This window comes from Stegostoma tigrinum, chromosome 14 (genome assembly GCF_030684315.1).
Source record: "Stegostoma tigrinum isolate sSteTig4 chromosome 14, sSteTig4.hap1, whole genome shotgun sequence".
NCBI lineage: Eukaryota > Metazoa > Chordata > Chondrichthyes > Orectolobiformes > Stegostomatidae > Stegostoma > Stegostoma tigrinum.
Window position 1 is genome coordinate 36,940,401 of NC_081367.1, and position 20,462 is coordinate 36,960,862.

General features: G+C 45.1%; 1 protein-coding gene across 2 annotated transcripts in view; it reads left to right on the plus strand.

Annotated features, from left to right (window-relative positions):
- Nucleotides 1-20,462, plus strand: part of actl6a (actin-like 6A) — a 26,502-nt gene continuing 6,040 nt past the window's right edge. For both annotated transcript variants that reach the window (XM_048541748.2, XM_048541747.2), the window contains exons 1-10: nucleotides 1-165; nucleotides 4,742-4,818; nucleotides 6,085-6,259; nucleotides 10,026-10,126; nucleotides 10,720-10,817; nucleotides 16,428-16,522; nucleotides 16,899-17,005; nucleotides 18,966-19,055; nucleotides 20,040-20,101; nucleotides 20,216-20,330. In XM_048541748.2, the coding sequence (XP_048397705.1) occupies nucleotides 141-165; nucleotides 4,742-4,818; nucleotides 6,085-6,259; nucleotides 10,026-10,126; nucleotides 10,720-10,817; nucleotides 16,428-16,522; nucleotides 16,899-17,005; nucleotides 18,966-19,055; nucleotides 20,040-20,101; nucleotides 20,216-20,330 (945 nt within the window). In that variant the 5' untranslated portion in view covers nucleotides 1-140. The remainder of the gene's footprint in view (nucleotides 166-4,741; nucleotides 4,819-6,084; nucleotides 6,260-10,025; nucleotides 10,127-10,719; nucleotides 10,818-16,427; nucleotides 16,523-16,898; nucleotides 17,006-18,965; nucleotides 19,056-20,039; nucleotides 20,102-20,215; nucleotides 20,331-20,462) is intronic.

Here is a 20,462-nt window from a genome sequence, read left to right on the forward strand (position 1 = left end):
ATTGGTTGGGATCGGCCATTAGTTGCTCTTTGTTGGCCCAGAGCGGGTTTTCGGTCTGGAGCCGGCGTTGGGAGGGCAGAGGCCTTCGTGGATCATAATCATAATCATCAGCGACAGTCTCTCAGCGGCTTGGAGCGGACATGAGCGGCGGGGTGTACGGTGGAGGTGAGTGAGCAACAGCGGGGCCCTGCGTACGGTGCTGTAGCCCCAGCTTGAGGGGTAGTGGCGCATGCGGGAGCGGGAAGGGCAGCGTGAGGTTGGAGGCAGTTAGGCTCGAAGACCGAGATTTCCAGGCGTTTCATCTCTGACTGCAGCGTCTGCACTTCTTGCTAGTTCATCTCGTGGACTGGCTCCCCTTTAGTCACTGCTTCATTCATTTCTCACTCACATTGCTTTGTCTTAAAAACTTCTCCTTACTTCATATAAACAGGCCCAGATGCAAAACTTTTGATTTTAGGTTGCAGACGGCAAACTCAGTCTGACCCTAGTATTGCTAGCCTTTTCTGTATTTCTGAGATGAAGGTTTAGGATTAAGGTTGGACGATATGACGAACGCGAAAGGAATGGCAAATGTTTAAAGTTGGGACTGTCTTGACAAATTAAAATTGAGTTCTTGTGCGTGTCGTATCTTGGATTTAAGTTGCGCTTAGGAAATTACATTTTAAAGGGTATGTAAACATAACAAGTTACACAATCATTGATTCTAACTAGGTCGTGCATAGTGTAGTTGTGCCAGCTTAAAAAATCTAATTGAGATTTTGTCTCATCTGAAAATAGAAGTGGGTCTTTGAGACCCTTGGGCGTGCTGTGACATTCTAGATGGTGCTGATCATCTTATCTCAATGCCATGTTGTCTCTAGAAATCTATCAGTCTTTCTCTTGACTTTAATCAATGACAAGGCTTTCACAGCCTTTGAGAGAGGTTTCCAAAGATTTGCTACCCTCTGAACAAAGATATTTCTCCTTGTCTCAGTCTTAAATGGCTTGCCTTTTGTGAGACAGTGTCTCCCGGTTCTAGTTCCCACAGCCATTGCAAACCTCTACTCTGTTCTTGTTATAAATTTTATAAGTTTCAAGAAATTGCACCTTTATTCCCCTCAACTCCAGAGAACACAAGCTCAACCTCTTGAGAGCAATCCCAACGTCGTGGGAATTGTTTGATTAAAGCTACTACTCAATGCCCTCCATTCGTGCAATCGTAGAATCCCTACAGTGTGGAAGCCGGCTGTTTGGCCCATTGAGTTCACCCTGACGTCTGAAGAGCACCCACCCCCATGCCCCCTCCCTGTAATTCTGCATTTCCCATGGCTAATCCAGTTAGCCTACTCATTCCTGGACACTATGGATGATGTAGCATGGCCAATCCACCTAATGTTCACATGCTTGCACTGTGGGAGGAAACCCTTGCAGACGGTGGGAGAATTTGCAGGCTTCACACAGATAGTCGTCTAAGGCTAGAATTGAAGCTGGGTCCCTGGCACTGAGGCAGCAGTGCTAACCATTGAGCTGCCCCATTATCATAGACAATGAATTTATTTCTTTTGATTGAAAAGTTATTTTTTACTGTATTAATGCATTTTAATTGATTTCTCAGTCACAATATTTCTTGCCATCAGTTCCATTCAGTTTGTTTCTAATGCTGCTTTTTAAATAAGTGGAGAGCATGAAAGACCATTCCAAGAATTGTTATTTCATCTACCTCCGTATCCGGAAACTGCTTTTGGGGCTGCAGCTTATTCTTCAGAGAATCACAGATGCCATTTCTTGTTTTTCAATTCTGTGTCATAGCATTGCTGTCAGAGGAGGAACAAAAAGCATCATAAACATGTTTGAATTTGGCTGTTTTAACTATAAGGTGGATTCAGGTAGATAATGCAGTTGATGTGTGGCCTACAAGCAAGCCTTTTGGCAACATCTGAAATCGCAGGCTGAGTAAACAAAATAAATGCCAGTGGCATCTAGTGGAATGTAACCAATTGGATGCAAAATTTGCTCACAGGCAGGAAATGAAGGGTAATAGTTGCACAATTACCTGTCAACAGGAAGACTGTTATAGGCATTCTTCTAGGCTCAATATAATGCCCCTGATTTTTTGAGTATGTGTACTTAAATGATTTGAATGTAAATGTAGGAAACATGATCAAAAATTTGTGACGAGACAACAATTGTGGTTGATCACAAGGAGGATACCTAGACTGCAGAAAGATGTCAGTGGACCCCATTGCCTTTTAGCCCAGTTGGGTAGAAAAGTAGCAAATAGTATTCAACGTAGAGAAGTGTGAGATGATACATTTTTAGGAGGTCAAGCAAAGCAAAAGATAGCCATTGGGCGAATGTTGAGAGGTGCAGGGGAAGTGAAAGATTTTAGAGTATATGTTCATGTATGTCTGAAAGATGCAGTACACGTTGATCAAGTGGTAAATAAGCCATGTGAAATCCTTGTCTGTATTAGCCAAAGTTAAGAATATAAGAGCCAGGGAGGTTATGATGGAACTGTACCAAAAGTTGGTTAGGGCACAACTTAAGTAATATGCGATAACAAAGTGTAGAGCTGAATGAACACAGCGGACCAAGCAGCATCAGAGGAGCAGGAAAGCTGACGCTTCAGTCCTATGCCGGGTCTAGGCCCAAAACGTCAGCTTTCTTGCTCCTCTGATACTGCTTGGCTTGCTGTGTTCATCCCATTCTATACCTTTTTATCTCAGATTCTCCAGCATCTGCAGTTCCTACCATCTCTTATGTAGTGTGCGGTTCTGGTCAATGGATTGCAGCAAGAATATAATTAATGTAAAGGCTACAGAAGAAATTTACAACAATGTTGTTAGGTCTGGAAAAATGTTACTTTGAGGGGAGATTGAATCAGTAAGTTGCGGGTTTTTCTTTCTGATACAACAGCTGCTGGAAGGTTTGGGTTAGACAGTGGGAAAAGCCTGTTGCTATTAGCAGGGAGGACAGTGATTCAATGATTGATATAGATTAGAAGAGAAGTGTTTTTTAAAAAAATTATCATCTGGAACTGATTGCTTGGAAGAGTAGAGATGCAAAATCCTCAGCTCTTTTAAATGGTGCCTGCACATGCATTTCAAGTACCTTAACTTGCAGACCTACAGACCAAATGCTAGAGGATTTGACGGGGTGCCTTGTCTTTGACTGGCACAGACATGATGGGCCAAATGGCCTCTTTATGCGGTGTAAATGTTTTGATTCTATAGAATTGTATTTATTCTTAATGTATTTTGAAACTGTTGGTACTTCTTTCAAGTTAAGCCTGGTTGAATGTAATGGCTCTGTTTCCAAGGTTGTTGTCTACTAAGTGTGGTTCGAAGCAAGAACTGAGCAAAATCTGAATCTCCTTTTCCATTGAACATTACTGTTCTCCTATTTGGCACGTTCCAGCAACCATATTCTAGCTTCCAATGTAAGCATTTAGTTGGAAAATAAGGTTTTATAAAATTATGTCTTTGAGTAAAATGGAGGAATGAGGGTTGTCATATGACCGGTTCTGAATTCTGATGGTAAGAGTGAACTGCTTGGAAGTAAAGTTGGACCCAGGTTGTTTTGCTGGAGATGAAGAATGAACACTAATCAAAGTCTTTGTCTAATGGTGGATGAACTGTTAATCTCAAATCATAGGAAGGTTTCAGGAATGTCAGGTTTTGTAAACTGTTGTATTTTTAAACTGTCTATTTAGTTTCAAGGTAGAATGAAGTTGGGGATTTAAAGGATAACTAGTTAAAGTTTCTGCCTCAACACAAGACCCATATGATTCACAATGCTGTGGAGATGGGCTTTGAGAGGAGATAAGCCCACAGGAAACGGTTGTAGGATTGGCTTAGAGTGTTCTCTTATAATATTGCTGAATCTTGCAGATAATGTCTGTTTCCTGGAATCCAAGAGAGTGACCCAAGTGATGGAGATTGCAAGTCCATGGCTTATCACTAGGGAATGCTAATAAAACATAGTACAGTATTGGCCCGTGATGTTGTGCTGACCTATTATCCTACGACGATCCATCTACCCCACGTACCTGACATTTTATGATGCTCCATGTGCCAAATCTTCTGCTTAAAGAGACAGAGTTCCTGAAGAGTTAAATGAACCTGGAATGTTTGTCTATATTTAACAGGGGTTAGCAATTTTCAAGAAAATTTGCACTGTAAATAAAACGTTCAAGAGTTAGTTACCTGAGACAAAAAGAAATGAAGAGAAGCAAGCCCTCAGGAACACTTTGGCATTTTCCCAGGCGAATATTCTGCAAATCGAATGGACAAAGCAAAAAAAAAAGCATAACTAGGGAGATAGACTTCTGGTCATTAAAGCGCTAACAAGGAAATTTTTTTAATCTTTCAGAGTATAGGTTGCTTATTGAACTAATATTTAATTTTGTTTTGTTTGTGTTGCAGCAAGCATCTTGCCTTGAAATCTCGTCCAATTCCTCTAATGTTGCTCACTGGGAAATCAAATTTCTCTCCGTTTTCTCTGACAGTGAAACAGTTGCAGTTTACATTAATGTTTCATTGTGGCAGGTGGATGTGTAATTTTGTATTGCACGTAGATGAATTTGGTGGTAGATGTTTTATGTAAAAGTTGAAAAATACAGAAACAATAATAAATCACAATTCCAAATACAATGAAAATATTCTTCTTCTGCAATGTGTTTCTTCTGCGTGTCTTTCTTTCAAATGTTGTTGTGTTGCTGTTAAGTAATCTTTTTTTCTCATGTGACTTCAATTTCTCACAGATGAAGTTGGAGCCCTTGTGTTTGACATTGGCTCGTACACAGTCAGGGCTGGTTATGCTGGAGAAGATTGTCCAAAGGTAATTTGACACTATCACATCTGTGCAAGCAATTGAGGTTTCGGGGATTTTACGTGAATTATTTTGAGGGAAAAATAGCTGACATCTATAAAACAGAGCCTAAAGCATGTTTTCTGCTGGTTTTAATTGAAGGGCATCCAAAAAAGGCAATGATTAACAGTTTATTTAGATCATGAGCTCACACTCTTACATTGTCATAGACCTTGTGGCATTGTCCAGAGTTTCTGTATTTCATTGACAAGTTTTATACCCTTTTGTTATCTCAATGGTTTCTCATGTTCTTGTAGTTTTGCAATATGGGCAGCACTCTTTCCTCTACCTAACACTGTAAATAACCTACATTTAATAATCCACCCCAAGCACGAGATACCCTTGGCTTTAGATTTGTCTCTACCTAAGCAGCAACTGATGATTATTTTATCAACATACTGTATCAATTCCTCTAGTCTCTGCTCTTGTTTCACCACTGAAATTACTGCCTTTGTGGCCCTTTCCTTGTTCAATGAGGAGTTTACAATTATATCAATATCTCTATCTTACATCCAAGGTTTTAATTACTGATGTAGAACTCATTGGTCATGGCCTGGCCTCTTGTCATTCACGTTTTCTCTGGCCTCCATGGTTGTATCACCACTTATGGGGAAAAGCAGTCTTGATACTTTGACCCTCAAGCCACTACAGCATAATTGCTGCTGTAGGACAGTATAGCTTTTACCTTGTCACTAATTTGGCAACGTTATTCCTAGTAAATTAACCAGCGAGAATCACCAGCTAGTATATGGGAGCAAGATTGATGGACTTTTAATTTTATCCCGTTTACAAATAAGCGGACACCAACACAAATCTGAAGGCTGGAGACTGAATTAATTATCTTCTGAGTGTTTCATTCACTTGCTGAGCCATCAGAAGAACCAGCTTTTGATTTGTTAAAGTTGGTTTGTGTTTCCTCGGTTTTCTTTATTACAAACAGTGGTACTGATTGTATGCATCTTTAAAAGGTGATGGCAACAGTTCTGGGGTGCTTGCAGGATTCAGTAGGGATTCATATCCTTGCATGTATTTTGATTATTCTGATATTAAATGATATACTTGTAAGAAGTTTTTGTATGGTAAAGTAGCTTTTAATTGAACATTCAATGTGAAGTTGTTTATCTATAAGTAAACAAATACTTTAAATAGTACTTTATGTATATTTTATTTCTAATATTAAGTAAACTACTCTAGCTGAAAATATATTTTGAACTCCATAATCTAACTGTTTTAAAGGCAGACTTTCCAACGGCAATTGGCATCCTCTTGGAGAGGGATGATGGAAGTGCACCTATGGAAATCGAAGGAGACAAAGGAAAGTCAAGTGGCACAACTTATTTCATTGACACAAACTCTTTGCGCGTTCCAAGGGAAAATATGGAAGTTATCTCTCCTTTGAAGAATGGAATGAGTACGTTGGCTATTTAATTACTGTTTTCTCTATCCTGACAGTCTCTGTAGATCAGCCTCACTGATAGGATTTCTTTATCTCGTTACTCCATATTGACGTGTAAACCATAGGAGCGAGTGCATGCAAGCTGAATCAAGCTTAGGAGGGGTAAGAATTGTGCCAAGCCCAGGTCACCCGTCACTATGTTCATACGCTAATTCTCCCATGAAAATTACGGATAAGCGAAATGTCTGATTTTCATCCAACCGGCTGTGCCAAGTGAAGTCAGTAAGGCCAGGCTATCGTCGTGACTGAGTTCATTTACTACATTGCAGCTTGGGGTTGATTGCTACTTCTATATTGGTATCTAAAGGGATCGTTTGCAATTTGTTCCCATGAATTGCTATATGTACAATAAATTAATGACAACTGTTTACATAATGTTAAGACTCTTGAGGTTAGTGATTCTTGAACTCGTTTTTAAATAGTAAATTTTGAACTCTAAATCTGATTCTGTAGGCTGAGTCAAATGTAGTCATGCCCATATTAATGAATAAATGTGGATATTACGTGCACAATGAATCTCAAAAAATCCATTGCCTGTTGCAGATTATTAATACATGTATGATTTTACGTTATTTGGTATAGTGACTAAACAAATATCGTGGAAAATGATTCTGTAGAGATTTCCCATCAAAATTTTGATATGGCATTTATTTGGTAAAGCATATGATCTGCAGAAGGGTACAATTTTTTTTGCCGTTAAGCAACTATAAAGTTCAGCATAAGGATCTTCTATTTTATAACATGGGCCTTCATGTGAAACTAAAAGGCAAAACTCATATTGCCGGTTGTTTATTATGCTGATAACTTCCACTTGCTCACTTTAGTTTTGCTATTGCCTGGTCCACTATTCTCCAGGCTTCCATTACCTTCTGGATTAATAATTCTTGCACAGTCCTGTACTAAATTCTGTCACTGACAATACGTCTGCAGTGATCAAGAAATACTAACCATCAAGTTGGTATTTAGTTGAAACCTTGCCCAGGTCTGCTTCGCTGGCCTCATCTACAGCACATGACTCCGTCAAGGATATCTTTCAGCCATTTCGATGTGATTGTTAAAAAATTTTCATTGCTCCATGTGAACTCAACATTGAGTTGAACTCCGTTACACTTCAACTTCCAACTCAATTTTATTTGCTTTTTCTATATTGGCTTGACTTTTTCCTTCTGTTTTTGGACAACAGCAATTTGTTGCTGTGCTCTTCATATTGGCCTTTAGCGATATCCTTTCCGTTTTTTTTACTTGTACCCATTGCAAAATTATTTACAGTATTTGTGGATTGGAAGGTAGGATGTTAAAATATTTGTTTGTAAAATAAGGAGGAAAGAGTGCGTGATCCCTTTTTCAGAGTTTTTTTTTGGTAAACCAGGTATTTTTTAGGCCTCCAAGCCTGCAAGCAGGAGCAGCAGGTGTATAGAGAATTCTTGAATTGAAACATACGTATCATAGGGGTATATTTGCAGGCAAAGCAGCATTTTTACCAAGGCAACAGATTTTGAGTTTAGCCAATTAATTTAAATCAGGCCCCAGATACCAAAGCCCAATTAAATTTAGATCTAATGGATTTGACAGCCTTGGACCTGTCCTATTATAAGAAATTAATAGGTCATAAGGGTATAAAGAAGAGAGCATTGAAAATCTGGGTAAGAGCAAACTCCCATCTGTTAAGAGAACCACTTTCAACAGCAATCAGCTGTAAAGAAGGAAAACAATTACTGACTCTCGCAGAAATCTGCGATTTCAGAGTAAGCATCATCTAAATAAAGGCACTAAGACACTCTCAGCTAATACTCATCACAACAGTTTGATAAAGGAAGGCATTCCTGACTGGACAAAAGTGAGAAGACAAAGAACATTCCCGAGGTCTTATCCTGGCTGTAATTTTGAGACATTAAGCTTTAATTTTTTAAAAAATAAATGGTACTTGTATCTATTGGAACAACATACCATTAGAATTTTGTTTTAATAGTGAATATTACAAGTTAAGGGGGAATTGTTTGGTTTGTTAGGTCTGTTAGTTTGTTAACTGTTAGAGTTAGATAAATAAATTGTTACTTGTTGATTATAGAGTGATTGTCAGGAATTCATTTTGTTTACCTCTCCTTTTGTAGCAGATTAGGAGGTGAGAGGCAGGTATACCATTTTTCATGTTCCCTTTAACAGATTACAATGTGAGATGAGCGTCTGTGTGTTTCAGTTTTAATTATGAGAGGTGTCAAACTCCTCTCTGTAACATACCTGTCTATTCTCATTGTCTTTTGCTGTTCAGCTTTTGTCATTTAATCTTTCTTGCCTTTCACCCTGTCACAAAGGTTACCTTATGTGTGACCACTCCCACCCTTGCTAAACCACTACTGTCTCCACCTTTCCCTCTAGTTTTTTGCATATTGCTTTTCCTCCTCATCTATCTTAACTTCAGTGTTGGCTCAGTTAGTTAAACTCTCTGGAGTTCCAGTCAAACGGTGTGGTTTCAGTTCAGAGGTGTGAACATATAATCTAGAGTGACACTTTAGTGCAGTACCACAGTACTACAGAAATCTCGGAGAAGTCATCTTTCAAATGAAACTTAAACTGAAGTTCCGTCTCCTCCCTCAGGTGGAAAAAAAGATTCCATGGCATTACTTCAAAGAGCAAGGGAGTCGTGCCCCAGTCAAGATTTATTCCTTAATTAAATAGTTCAAAATTTGGTGTTTTTGAAAGCTTAATATGTGTAAATTATCTGTTGCTTTGCTAAGAATTTAGCAGTACCGTAATCTAAAATTGCTTAGTGGGCTTGAAACCACATTGAAATATCTTCGTCAGGCAAACCACACCCTTCCCCCACTGTGGCAACAAGTTGCAAATTTACATTAACATATATAAATGAGCCTCACCATTTCCCCCCAAATAAAATAATGTTACTTTTGGATAAAACCTGATTTGCATTCTACACCATGGTTACTGAAGCTATACCTAGCGCTCAAGTGTATAGCTTTGCATGAATTTTTTTTCCTGGGCATTGTATTACAGTTATAGAGATGCACAGCACAGAAACAAACCGTTTCGTCCAACTCGTCCGTTCTGACCAGATATCCTAGTCTCATTTGCCAGCATTTGGCCCATATCCCTCTCAACACTTCCTGTTCATATATCCATCCAGCTGCCTTTTAAAAATGGATTTGTATCAGCTTCCACCACTTCCTCTGGCAAAATGTTCCATACACACACCACCCTCGAAGGAAAATGTTGCCCCTTAGGTCCCTTTTGAATCTTTTCCCTCTCACCTGAAATTTATGCCAAGTTTAAAATCCTTCCTTTAGCAGGGAGACCAGAATTGATTGCAGTATTCCAAAAGTGGCCTAACCAATGTCGTGTACAGCCACAACATGACCTTCCAACTCCTATACTAAATGCCCATTAATCTGTATTCATCAGTCTTCAAGTTTCAAGCATTCTTGTTGATTTCTTTTAATAACACGTTAAATGTGAAATTTTAACAGTCTGATCTATGAACCTGTCTACTTCATAACATTTTTAGCTTGCAACTGCGAGATTGAAGATTAGATTTTATTTTTTACAAGGTTATACATCTGAAAGCCTGAGACAACAAGGCATAGAGCTAGATGAACACAGCAGGCCAAGCAGCATCTAAGGAGCAGGAAAGCTGATGTTTCGGGCCTGGATCTTTCTTCTGAAAGCCTGCTTGTTTGTTAACGTTCCTTACTTTCTGTTGTATTTACAGTTGAAGATTGGGACAGTTTTCAAGCAATTCTCGATCACACATATAAGAATCATATAAAATCTGAAGCTAGTCTACATCCTGTTTTGATGTCGGAAGCCCCAGTAAGTTTTTGATTGCCATACAAAATGGTTTTATTTCTGTTTTTATTTGTGTAGCATAATATCCTGTGTTTGAAATATTTTTGGATAAACATATCACTGAAGGCAGTGTGATTTTGTATTTTGTTACGGTAATATGCTGTGGTCGGATGGAAGTGATTTTTGCATTTTGCATCTGAAAGTTTACACTTGAGAAGGAAAAGGAAAATGATGGATTACTTATTGTGTGGTCTTTTACATCTAAGCAATTGGCATTGGCTGAAGTTAAGGTCCTGCATACTGTCCTGAGAGACTTGATACCTGACAGAGAAAAAGTACCATCACTTTGTTTGTTTAAAACAATTAGTTGCCTCTGTGTATACTTCTGAGTACCTCACCATTTGCAAATAGGGGAATTAATGATCTTCACGCCAAAAATTAATCTGAAACTGGGTTTGTAAAATTCAGATGTTTTTGCTGCACAAGTTTACAAAATTGACTTTTTGGATAAATTATTTATTTTGTAAAATTTTGCACTTATCCACTTTTTTTCTATGCATTGTAGTGTATATATTTTAACTAACAATTATTTGACATTTTTGCTTTTGTATTCACAGTGGAATACAAGGGCAAAGAGGGAGCGGCTTACTGAGTTGATGTTTGAACATTATAATATCCCAGCTTTTTTCCTGTGTAAAACAGCTGTGCTCACAGCGTATCCTTTATTGAATCAATTTTTCAACTGCATTTGTGGTACTGAAGTCGATGGGTTTGCTCCTCCTGCTTGGATTGCTGCACTGTTGGTGAAAACTGTTTTAAAAGAAAACATGTTAGTTTATGTATTGCAGAGAAAGCTGTTTCTTTTAAAGTAACATAACCCTGTCAAATATCACACCTTAGTCTGCAGATAAGGTCATCGCTATCACTAGAGGGAGCACCCCCTATGCATGCAGAGTTAGAGCATTTTGTTAGAATGCCAAGACCAATTCCTCTCTGCCAGGGAAACGTCTCAAGTGAATCAACTGTGTTATAATTGCAGTCTGGATTTATGATGCTTATTAATCCATAATTGTGTGAAAAGTAAGACAGATGAGTTAAGAGCATGGACTGACACATGGAATTACAAAGTTGTTGCTAGTACAGAGATATAGTTGATGGAGGACCAGGACTGACAACTCCACATTCCTGAGTATAGGTTCTTCAGGGAAGACAAGTGAGGGTATAAGAGAAGAGCTGGTGTTGTATTATTAAGGAATTAGTTACTGCAGTAAGGAGGGATGATGTCTTCAAATGAGGCACTGGAAAGAGGTAGAGATGGACCATCAACTCGACACTTCTGGCTGAAGATGATTGGTACAAGTACTTCAGCTTTGTCTTTTGCACTGATGTGCTGAGCTCCCACCTTTGTTGAAGGTACTTGTGGGACTGCCTCCTCTTCCAGTGAGCTGTAAAATTGATAACCACCTTTCACAACTGGGTGAAGCAGGACTGCAGAGCTTTAGGTATTATAGCTTCATTGATTCACGGCTTATTTTTAGGGATGTCTAGTGCTTTGCCTGGAATGCCTTCCTGCACACTTGATTAATCCAAGGCTAATCTCTTCAATTGATGTTAAAAATCATTTGGGATTTTTGCTGCAACATGAGGTGAAAGATTGTGGTTGAATGCAATTCAGCTGTTGCCTGCAGCACCTCATGGATGCTATGTTTTAAGAGGCTGGATCTGTTGAAAATCTATCCTAGTCACCACAGTGGTGGTGACACACCAACATGCCAGAGGCAATCCTCCATGCAAAGAGAGTACTTGTGGAGAAGTTCTACATGGTCACTTTTCCTGAATACTGATATGGACAGGTGCCTCTGATAGGTAGACCGAGTGAGGACAAAGTCAAGCAGATTTTTCTGTCTGGCCCGCGCTCTCTCCTTCCCCCCCCCCCCCCCTCCCCGCGCTCTCTCCTTCCCCCCCCCCCCTCCCCGCGCTCTCTCCTTCCCCCCCCCCCTCCCCGCGCTCTCTCCTCCCCCCCCCCCCCGCGCTCTCTCCTCCCCCCCCCCCCCGCGCTCTCTCCTCCACCCCCCCCGCGCTCTCTCCTCCACCCCCCCCGCGCTCTCTCCTCCACCCCCCCCGCGCTCTCTCCTCCACCCCCCCCGCGCTCTCTCCTCCACCCCCCCCGCGCTCTCTCCTCCACCCCCCCCGCGCTCTCTCCTCCACCCCCCCCGCGCTCTCTCCTCCCCCCCCCGCGCTCTCTCCTCCCCCCCCCCGCGCTCTCTCCTCCCCCCCCCCGCGCTCTCTCCTCCCCCCCCCCGCGCTCTCTCCTCCCCCCCCCCGCGCTCTCTCCTCCCCCCCCCCGCGCTCTCTCCTCCCCCCCCCCGCGCTCTCTCCTCCCCCCCCCCGCGCTCTCTCCTCCCCCCCCCCGCGCTCTCTCCTCCCCCCCCCCGCGCTCTCTCCTCCCCCCCCCCGCGCTCTCTCCTCCCCCCCCCCGCGCTCTCTCCTCCCCCCCCCCGCGCTCTCTCCTCCCCCCCCCCGCGCTCTCTCCTCCCCCCCCCCGCGCTCTCTCCTCCCCCCCCCCGCGCTCTCTCCTCCCCCCCCCGCGCTCTCTCCTCCCCCCCCCCGCGCTCTCTCCTCCCCCCCCCCGCGCTCTCTCCTCCCCCCCCCCGCGCTCTCTCCTCCCCCCCCCCGCGCTCTCTCCTCCCCCCCCCCGCGCTCTCTCCTCCCCCCCCCCGCGCTCTCTCCTCCCCCCCCCCGCGCTCTCTCCTCCCCCCCCCCCGCGCTCTCTCCTCCCCCCCCCCCGCGCTCTCTCCTCCCCCCCCCCCGCGCTCTCTCCTCCCCCCCCCCCGCGCTCTCTCCTCCCCCCCCCCGCGCTCTCTCCTCCCCCCCCCCGCGCTCTCTCCTCCCCCCCCCCGCGCTCTCTCCTCCCCCCCCCCGCGCTCTCTCCTCCCCCCCCCCGCGCTCTCTCCTCCCCCCCCCCGCGCTCTCTCCTCCCCCCCCCCGCGCTCTCTCCTCCCCCCCCCGCGCTCTCTCCTCCCCCCCCCCGCGCTCTCTCCTCCCCCCCCCCGCGCTCTCTCCTCCCCCCCCCGCGCTCTCTCCTCCCCCCCCCGCGCTCTCTCCTCCCCCCCCCGCGCTCTCTCCTCCCCCCCCCGCGCTCTCTCCTCCCCCCCCCGCGCTCTCTCCTCCCCCCCCCGCGCTCTCTCCTCCCCCCCCCGCGCTCTCTCCTCCCCCCCCCGCGCTCTCTCCTCCCCCCCCCCGCGCTCTCTCCTCCCCCCCCCCGCGCTCTCTCCTCCCCCCCCCGCGCTCTCTCCTCCCCCCCCCCGCGCTCTCTCCTCCCCCCCCCCGCGCTCTCTCCTCCCCCCCCCCGCGCTCTCTCCTCCCCCCCCCCCGCGCTCTCTCTTTCCCCCCCCCCCGCGCTCTCTCTTTCCCCCCCCCCCGCGCTCTCTCTTTCCCCCCCCCCCGCGCTCTCTCTTTCCCCCCCCCCCCGCGCTCTCTCTTTCCCCCCCCCCCGCGCTCTCTCTTTCCCCCCCCCCCCGCGCTCTCTCTTTCCCCCCCCCCCGCGCTCTCTCTTTCCCCCCCCCCCGCGCTCTCTCTTTCCCCCCCCCCCGCGCTCTCTCTTTCCCCCCCCCCCGCGCTCTCTCTTTCCCCCCCCCCCCGCGCTCTCTCTTTCCCCCCCCCCCCGCGCTCTCTCTTTCCCCCCCCCCCGCGCTCTCTCTTTCCCCCCCCCCCGCGCTCTCTCTTTCCCCCCCCCCCGCGCTCTCTCTTTCCCCCCCCCCCGCGCTCTCTCTTTCCCCCCCCCCCGCGCTCTCTCTTTCCCCCCCCCCCGCGCTCTCTCTTTCCCCCCCCCCCGCGCTCTCTCTTTCCCCCCCCCCCGCGCTCTCTCTTTCCCCCCCCCCGCGCTCTCTCTTTCCCCCCCCCCCGCGCTCTCTCTTTCCCCCCCCCCCGCGCTCTCTCTTTCCCCCCCCCCCGCGCTCTCTCTTTCCCCCCCCCCGCGCTCTCTCTTTCCCCCCCCCCCGCGCTCTCTCTTTCCCCCCCCCCCGCGCTCTCTCTTTCCCCCCCCCCCGCGCTCTCTCTTTCCCCCCCCCCCGCGCTCTCTCTTTCCCCCCCCCCCGCGCTCTCTCTTTCCCCCCCCCCGCGCTCTCTCTTTCCCCCCCCCCGCGCTCTCTCTTTCCCCCCCCCCCGCGCTCTCTCTTTCCCCCCCCCCCCGCGCTCTCTCTTTCCCCCCCCCCCGCGCTCTCTCTTTCCCCCCCCCGCGCTCTCTCTTTCCCCCCCCCGCGCTCTCTCTTTCCCCCCCCCCCGCGCTCTCTCTTTCCCCCCCCCCCGCGCTCTCTCTTTCCCCCCCCCCGCTCGCTCTCTCTTTCCCCCCCCCCCGCGCTCTCTCTTTCCCCCCCCCCCGCGCTCTCTCTTTCCCCCCCCCCCGCGCTCTCTCTTTCCCCCCCCCCCGCGCTCTCTCTTTCCCCCCCCCCCGCGCTCTCTCTTTCCCCCCCCCCCGCGCTCTCTCTTTCCCCCCCCCCCGCGCTCTCTCTTTCCCCCCCCCCCGCGCTCTCTCTTTCCCCCCCCCCCGCGCTCTCTCTTTCCCCCCCCCCCGCGCTCTCTCTTTCCCCCCCCCCCGCGCTCTCTCTTTCCCCCCCCCCCGCGCTCTCTCTTTCCCCCCCCCCCGCGCTCTCTCTTTCCCCCCCCCCCGCGCTCTCTCTTTCCCCCCCCCCCGCGCTCTCTCTTTCCCCCCCCCCCGCGCTCTCTCTTTCCCCCCCCCCCGCGCTCTCTCTTTCCCCCCCCCCCGCGCTCTCTCTTTCCCCCCCCCCCGCGCTCTCTCTTTCCCCCCCCCCCGCGCTCTCTCTTTCCCCCCCCCCCGCGCTCTCTCTTTCCCCCCCCCCGCGCTCTCTCTTTCCCCCCCCCCGCGCTCTCTCTTTCCCCCCCCCCGCGCTCTCTCTTTCCCCCCCCCCGCGCTCTCTCTTTCCCCCCCCCCGCGCTCTCTCTTTCCCCCCCCCCCGCGCTCTCTCTTTCCCCCCCCCCCGCGCTCTCTCTTTCCCCCCCCCCGCGCTCTCTCTTTCCCCCCCCCCGCGCTCTCTCTTTCCCCCCCCCCGCGCTCTCTCTTTCCCCCCCCCCCGCGCTCTCTCTTTCCCCCCCCCCGCGCTCTCTCTTTCCCCCCCCCCGCGCTCTCTCTTTCCCCCCCCCCGCGCTCTCTCTTCCCCCCCCCCCCGCGCTCTCTCTTCCCCCCCCCCCCGCGCTCTCTCTTCCCCCCCCCCCCGCGCTCTCTCTTCCCCCCCCCCCGCGCTCTCTCTTTCCCCCCCCCCCCGCGCTCTCTCTTTCCCCCCCCCCGCGCTCTCTCTTCCCCCCCCCCCCCCCGCGCTCTCTCTCCCCCCCCCCCCCCCGCGCTCTCTCTTCCCCCCCCCCGCGCTCTCTCTTCCCCCCCCCCCCCCCCGCGCTCTCTCTTTCCCCCCCCCCCGCGCTCTCCCTGTAGAGTCTTACAGCCCTGCAGAAAACAAATCTCTCAAGATTAAATTTAAACTGATAACTACCCAGTTATCATTTTGAACATGCTTGTATGAATTTTATAAAAAAAACCTCAGATAACTAGGATACAGGAACTGATTTCCCACAGATATTAAAAACATGGATATCATTTCTCCATACTTATCCTTTGTACCATGAAGGACCTTGATACCATGTTCCATTTACCAAAGACAATAGGGAAGATAAAGAAAGGGGCCAACCTTGCAAGTACATGGATCTGTGAGCAGAAAATCAATGAATAATGAGGGCTAACTGTAGATGATAAGCTGTTTTATAGATGACCAGATTTTGTTCCCTCAGCATCCTTTCAAATGGAAGGATCTGAAGGAAGTTGGTGTGTTATCTTTGAATTAGTAGCATTTACTTTATATTCAAAATGGTGTGGTCCTCAAATATCTTGTGTTGGAGTACTATTTTACAAAAGTGACTGACACCTGGTGTCTCATTGAAATGGCTGTATTTCATTGAACATCAGTCGAATTGCTTTTTGTTTAAGAATGGCAAATTGAAGTTTAGCCTGATCAATGTACTCTTCCCACCTCAAATTAATGTCAAGAGACAAACCAATTGTGGAATGTGGCAATTGTTTTTGTTGAGATTAGTTGGCATACACCAGATCAGTGATCAAATATGGAGCTAGACTGGATTCAGATGTTTCAGTATGACACCACGGGGTGCACTGAAGCGTGAGAATGCCTACTTGATACTTTTCTTTTGTTGAATTTACAGTTTAGATGTTTAATGAAAATACAAGCTAGTTTTAGTTTGCAATATAGGATGACTTGATTATATCGGTTATGTCGTTTCCCTTCACATTTTGTGTCAGATTTGCAAATGGCCGCTCTACAGGTTTAGTGTTAGATAGTGGAGCCACGCACACTACAGCTATTCCGGTACATGATGGATATGTTCTTCAACAAAGTAAGAAAAAATGTATACCCTGATATTGAAACGCAGCTAAATGGTTATTCATTGATTTATTGCACGATACTTTAAAACAAGAAGCAGACTTAAAAATAGCTTTTAAAATGCTCTTCTGTGTTGTATTCTCTTCTGCTCCCACAAGTTCTATTGCGTGCTCTCTGCTGAGCCATCAGATTAGAATACTTATTCCTTATACAGTTTTGTGCTCAGTTTTTGGTTTTGTTTCCCTTGCTGCTTTCATCTGAAACCTTAAAGCATATATTGTTTTTAAATGCATGCATGAAGCTTTTTTATGTGCATGCTGTTGTTTGGAAAACAAATGTTGACTTTCTTCGTTATATGTAATCGGAGTATTTTATCCTCTGACATTCAGGCATTGTTAAGTCACCACTTGCAGGAGACTTCATCTCCATGCAGTGCAGGGAATTATTTCAAGAATTGAATGTGGAAATTATCCCACCTTACATGATCGCGTCCAAGGTAAGGAAAACCAAAGATGCTTCTTTTTAATAAAAAAACTTACTTAACCAGTGGTGCCTGCAGTCGGAATGCATAAATTTTAAAAAAAATCCTTTGCATATGTTTGGAGCACCAGATGAAAATAAATTGGAAATATGTGCTTCATTTTTCATTTCATTTTGTGAAAGTGTAAGCTTGTTTCAGATTACATTTTAGTGTAAATATACAATATCCTTTACTTAGTGAAGATCTTGTTGCTTTTTACAACCAGTCCATGTACCTGAGTTTAATGCTTTTCCCAAGATTCAGGTTGTCTTATTCACACCAAACATATGTGATTTGTCAGTGTGTGATTAACAAAATTTTAAAATGTCATTCGAACCAACTGCTCGGTTCATGGAAGGAACGGTCCATTTGAAATGCTGACACCTGGAGGGAGGGGAAGATGTGCTTGGTGGGTCGTATTCTGTTGGAGGTGGTGGAAATGCTGGATAATGATCTTCTGAGTGTAGACATTGGTGAGGACAAGGGGAAGCCTGCTGTTCTGCGAATGAGAACAGAAGGCCAGGAAATGGTTTTGACACTGCTGAGGCAACTGTCAACTGTGATGAGGTTGGTGGGGGTGGGGGGTGCCTTGGTTGCAGACAAGAAACATGCAGAACTGTAAGTCTTTATAGCTTTCTGATAATCACCTGCCAAGAGACTACTTTCTTTGCTGTTTTATGGCCAAGTTACTGAGCAATATAAACTCAAATTATCCATGTCCATAATAAATTGGAAGCTCTTAATGATTTTTAAAGCTTTATAATGGACTTCTCTTGGGGCAGAGAACAAATACTTATTTTGCAGGCTGGAGCATAAATTCCCTTTTAATCATTGTTGCTGAAGCGCTTTAAATACCCTACTGTAAATGACTGACATACAGTACCTAATTCTGCTTTTTGTCTGCCTAATCTTACTACTTCTGCTGTCCAGCAATTCAGAAAGAATGGTTACAGATTTTGCATAAGGGGTCTTGCCTTTTACTTGATTATAAATGAACAACCTGTTTTTGTCCAGTGGTTCAAAATTGATATTCCAGTACAGCAGACAGAATTTTGTTCATGCAATGCAAATTGAAATATTTGTTTGACATCTCATAACAGCAACGTGGAATGTTGAACATGCCTATGCTAGATATTATTTGATCAAATTAAATTAGCTGTATTATTTAGTGATTTGTTTTAACTTGAGGCTCAATACGTATAAAATGAGTGTTCCTGCCTTTGAGTTATCACAAAGCAAAATGAAGTTATTTGGCCATAGACCCAAACTGGTTTTATATGGTATGCGCACCTGAATTAATTAAGAAGCAAGGTAGTCATCTTTTGCAGTGAAATTGTGCATATTAAGTATGTTTCATGTAGCATGTCTGATTTGTGCACTACTTTGTAACACTATAGATCATGATTTTCCGGTTTTCTCCCTGTTGTTATTTTCTGAAGACAGTGTTAACACACATGATAGCTGTTCCATTAGTCTAAATGTACAACTTGCAACAAAGATCAGTAAATGACCATCAGGAGCGGGAATCCTGGCTCTCTCAGTATCTTGGTCTGTATTACTGAAATTAACTCCAGACTCTAAATTGCTGCATCAGATGAGATCAGTGCAGCTAAGAAATGAAATGCTGAATTATCACATTCCTCTCCTCTCCTCTACCAGAACCAAACTCAATTTTGCTGAAATATTCTCGGTCTTAAATTTGTATTAAACCAGGGAAAGCTTTTTCCCGAACAAGCATCGGAGTATCACTACTTGTTTCCAGTTATGTGATGAATGCATACATTCTTCCAAATGTAAGCAATGATAATATTTCTTTCGAAATCATGATCATCTCGTGCCTTGAAATTTTCTTTTGTTTTTATTACACATCTAAAATTGAAACTGCCAAGAAAATTAGAAATGAGTAGTATTAAATTTTCTATTGCTGCTCTCTTAGGAATCAGTGCGTGAGGGATCACCGCCGAATTGGAAAAAGAAAGAGAAACTACCTCAGGTCACAAGGTCCTGGCACAACTACATGTGCAATGTGAGTAATAACTGTGTTCGTAGGATGTAGCAAATGAGAAACATTTTCTTAAATGTTTTCGGTTATATCAAAGTATTGGTTTTGAAATCAACTGACTTAAATATAAGCAGTTATCCAGATATGTTTGCTCAAGGTGATTTGGACCATATGATGTGTTATGTGAAACAACCATTTAGTTTCATGAATAATATTTCAAAAATAAATGTTAATGGCTAAATACAAAGAAAAATTGTAGATTGGTTTTAGGATTGTTAGAGTTGCGAGTAGCAGCAGCCGAAATTTAAGTTGATTCATAATCCTAATGGTTTTTCTGCAATTTTTTGGAAGCTTATCTTTGGATAAAAGAGTGAGGAGGGTAGGAATTTGAAAACTGGAGTGAAAATAATGATCCGACTTACGGAATGGAAATGAGTTCTGGATCATCATGTACTGGAGAATGGATTTCCTTCAGACGTCAGTAATGGTGCAAGGTCTTGGCTTACTAGCAGAGGACTGTGTGTGGTTCTGGTAGTGGAAAGGAATGTGATAATTCTAAAGAGATTTCCTACCAATGATCTGAGGACTCTGTTACACGTTTAAGTGCACCATTGATACCACCTTGGATGCAGTGGCAGTGATCCCTCTCAAATTTCACCCAAATCGATGCTGAGGAAACCCTTTTCAATACATCCTTCACATGCTGAAGTCTGATTGTGATACCTGCAAGTTCATTTGGGCCAGGTTACACATTGGCAGGATGAAGCAGTTGTGGGAAAGGGATGGGAGCATTCCACGTCAGGTTTGAGGGCCATCCCTATAATCTCTTAATTAGAGAGAAGAATGCAACTCCTCTTGGAGATCAGTTTGTCAACCAACTGCCACATTAGAATTGAAAAGTAAAATTTATAGGCAAGGCTGGTCATGACAGTAAATGTGTAATTGTTTCTAAAGAGTTATAGAAACTACAGTTTTGCACAATTATTTATGGGATCAATAATTTTTCAGGAAGTGATTCAGGATTTCCAAGCATCAGTGCTCCAGGTGTCGGATTCTTCATACGATGAACAGTAAGTGGCAGAAAGCTGAACAATTAAGTTGATTCCTTCATGACTTCATTTGTTGTAATTTGGGTTTTCTTTTACATGGTGAATGTATGGTATTCTCTCCCTTTTTCTCCACAGAGTGGCTGCCCAAATGCCCAGTGTTCATTATGAATTTCCTAATGGCTATAACTGTGATTTTGGTGCTGAACGACTGAGAATTCCAGAAGGCTTGTTTGATCCTTCGAATGTCAAGGTACTGAACTGAGTGGAAAGGCAAAGAAACGCTTTGTGAAGAATTTCACAGTGGATTTAATTTGTCAGACAAAACTGTAATAATTAATTTAAAGTATATTATTAGCAGATTGGACTAATTCTAGCTCTGAAT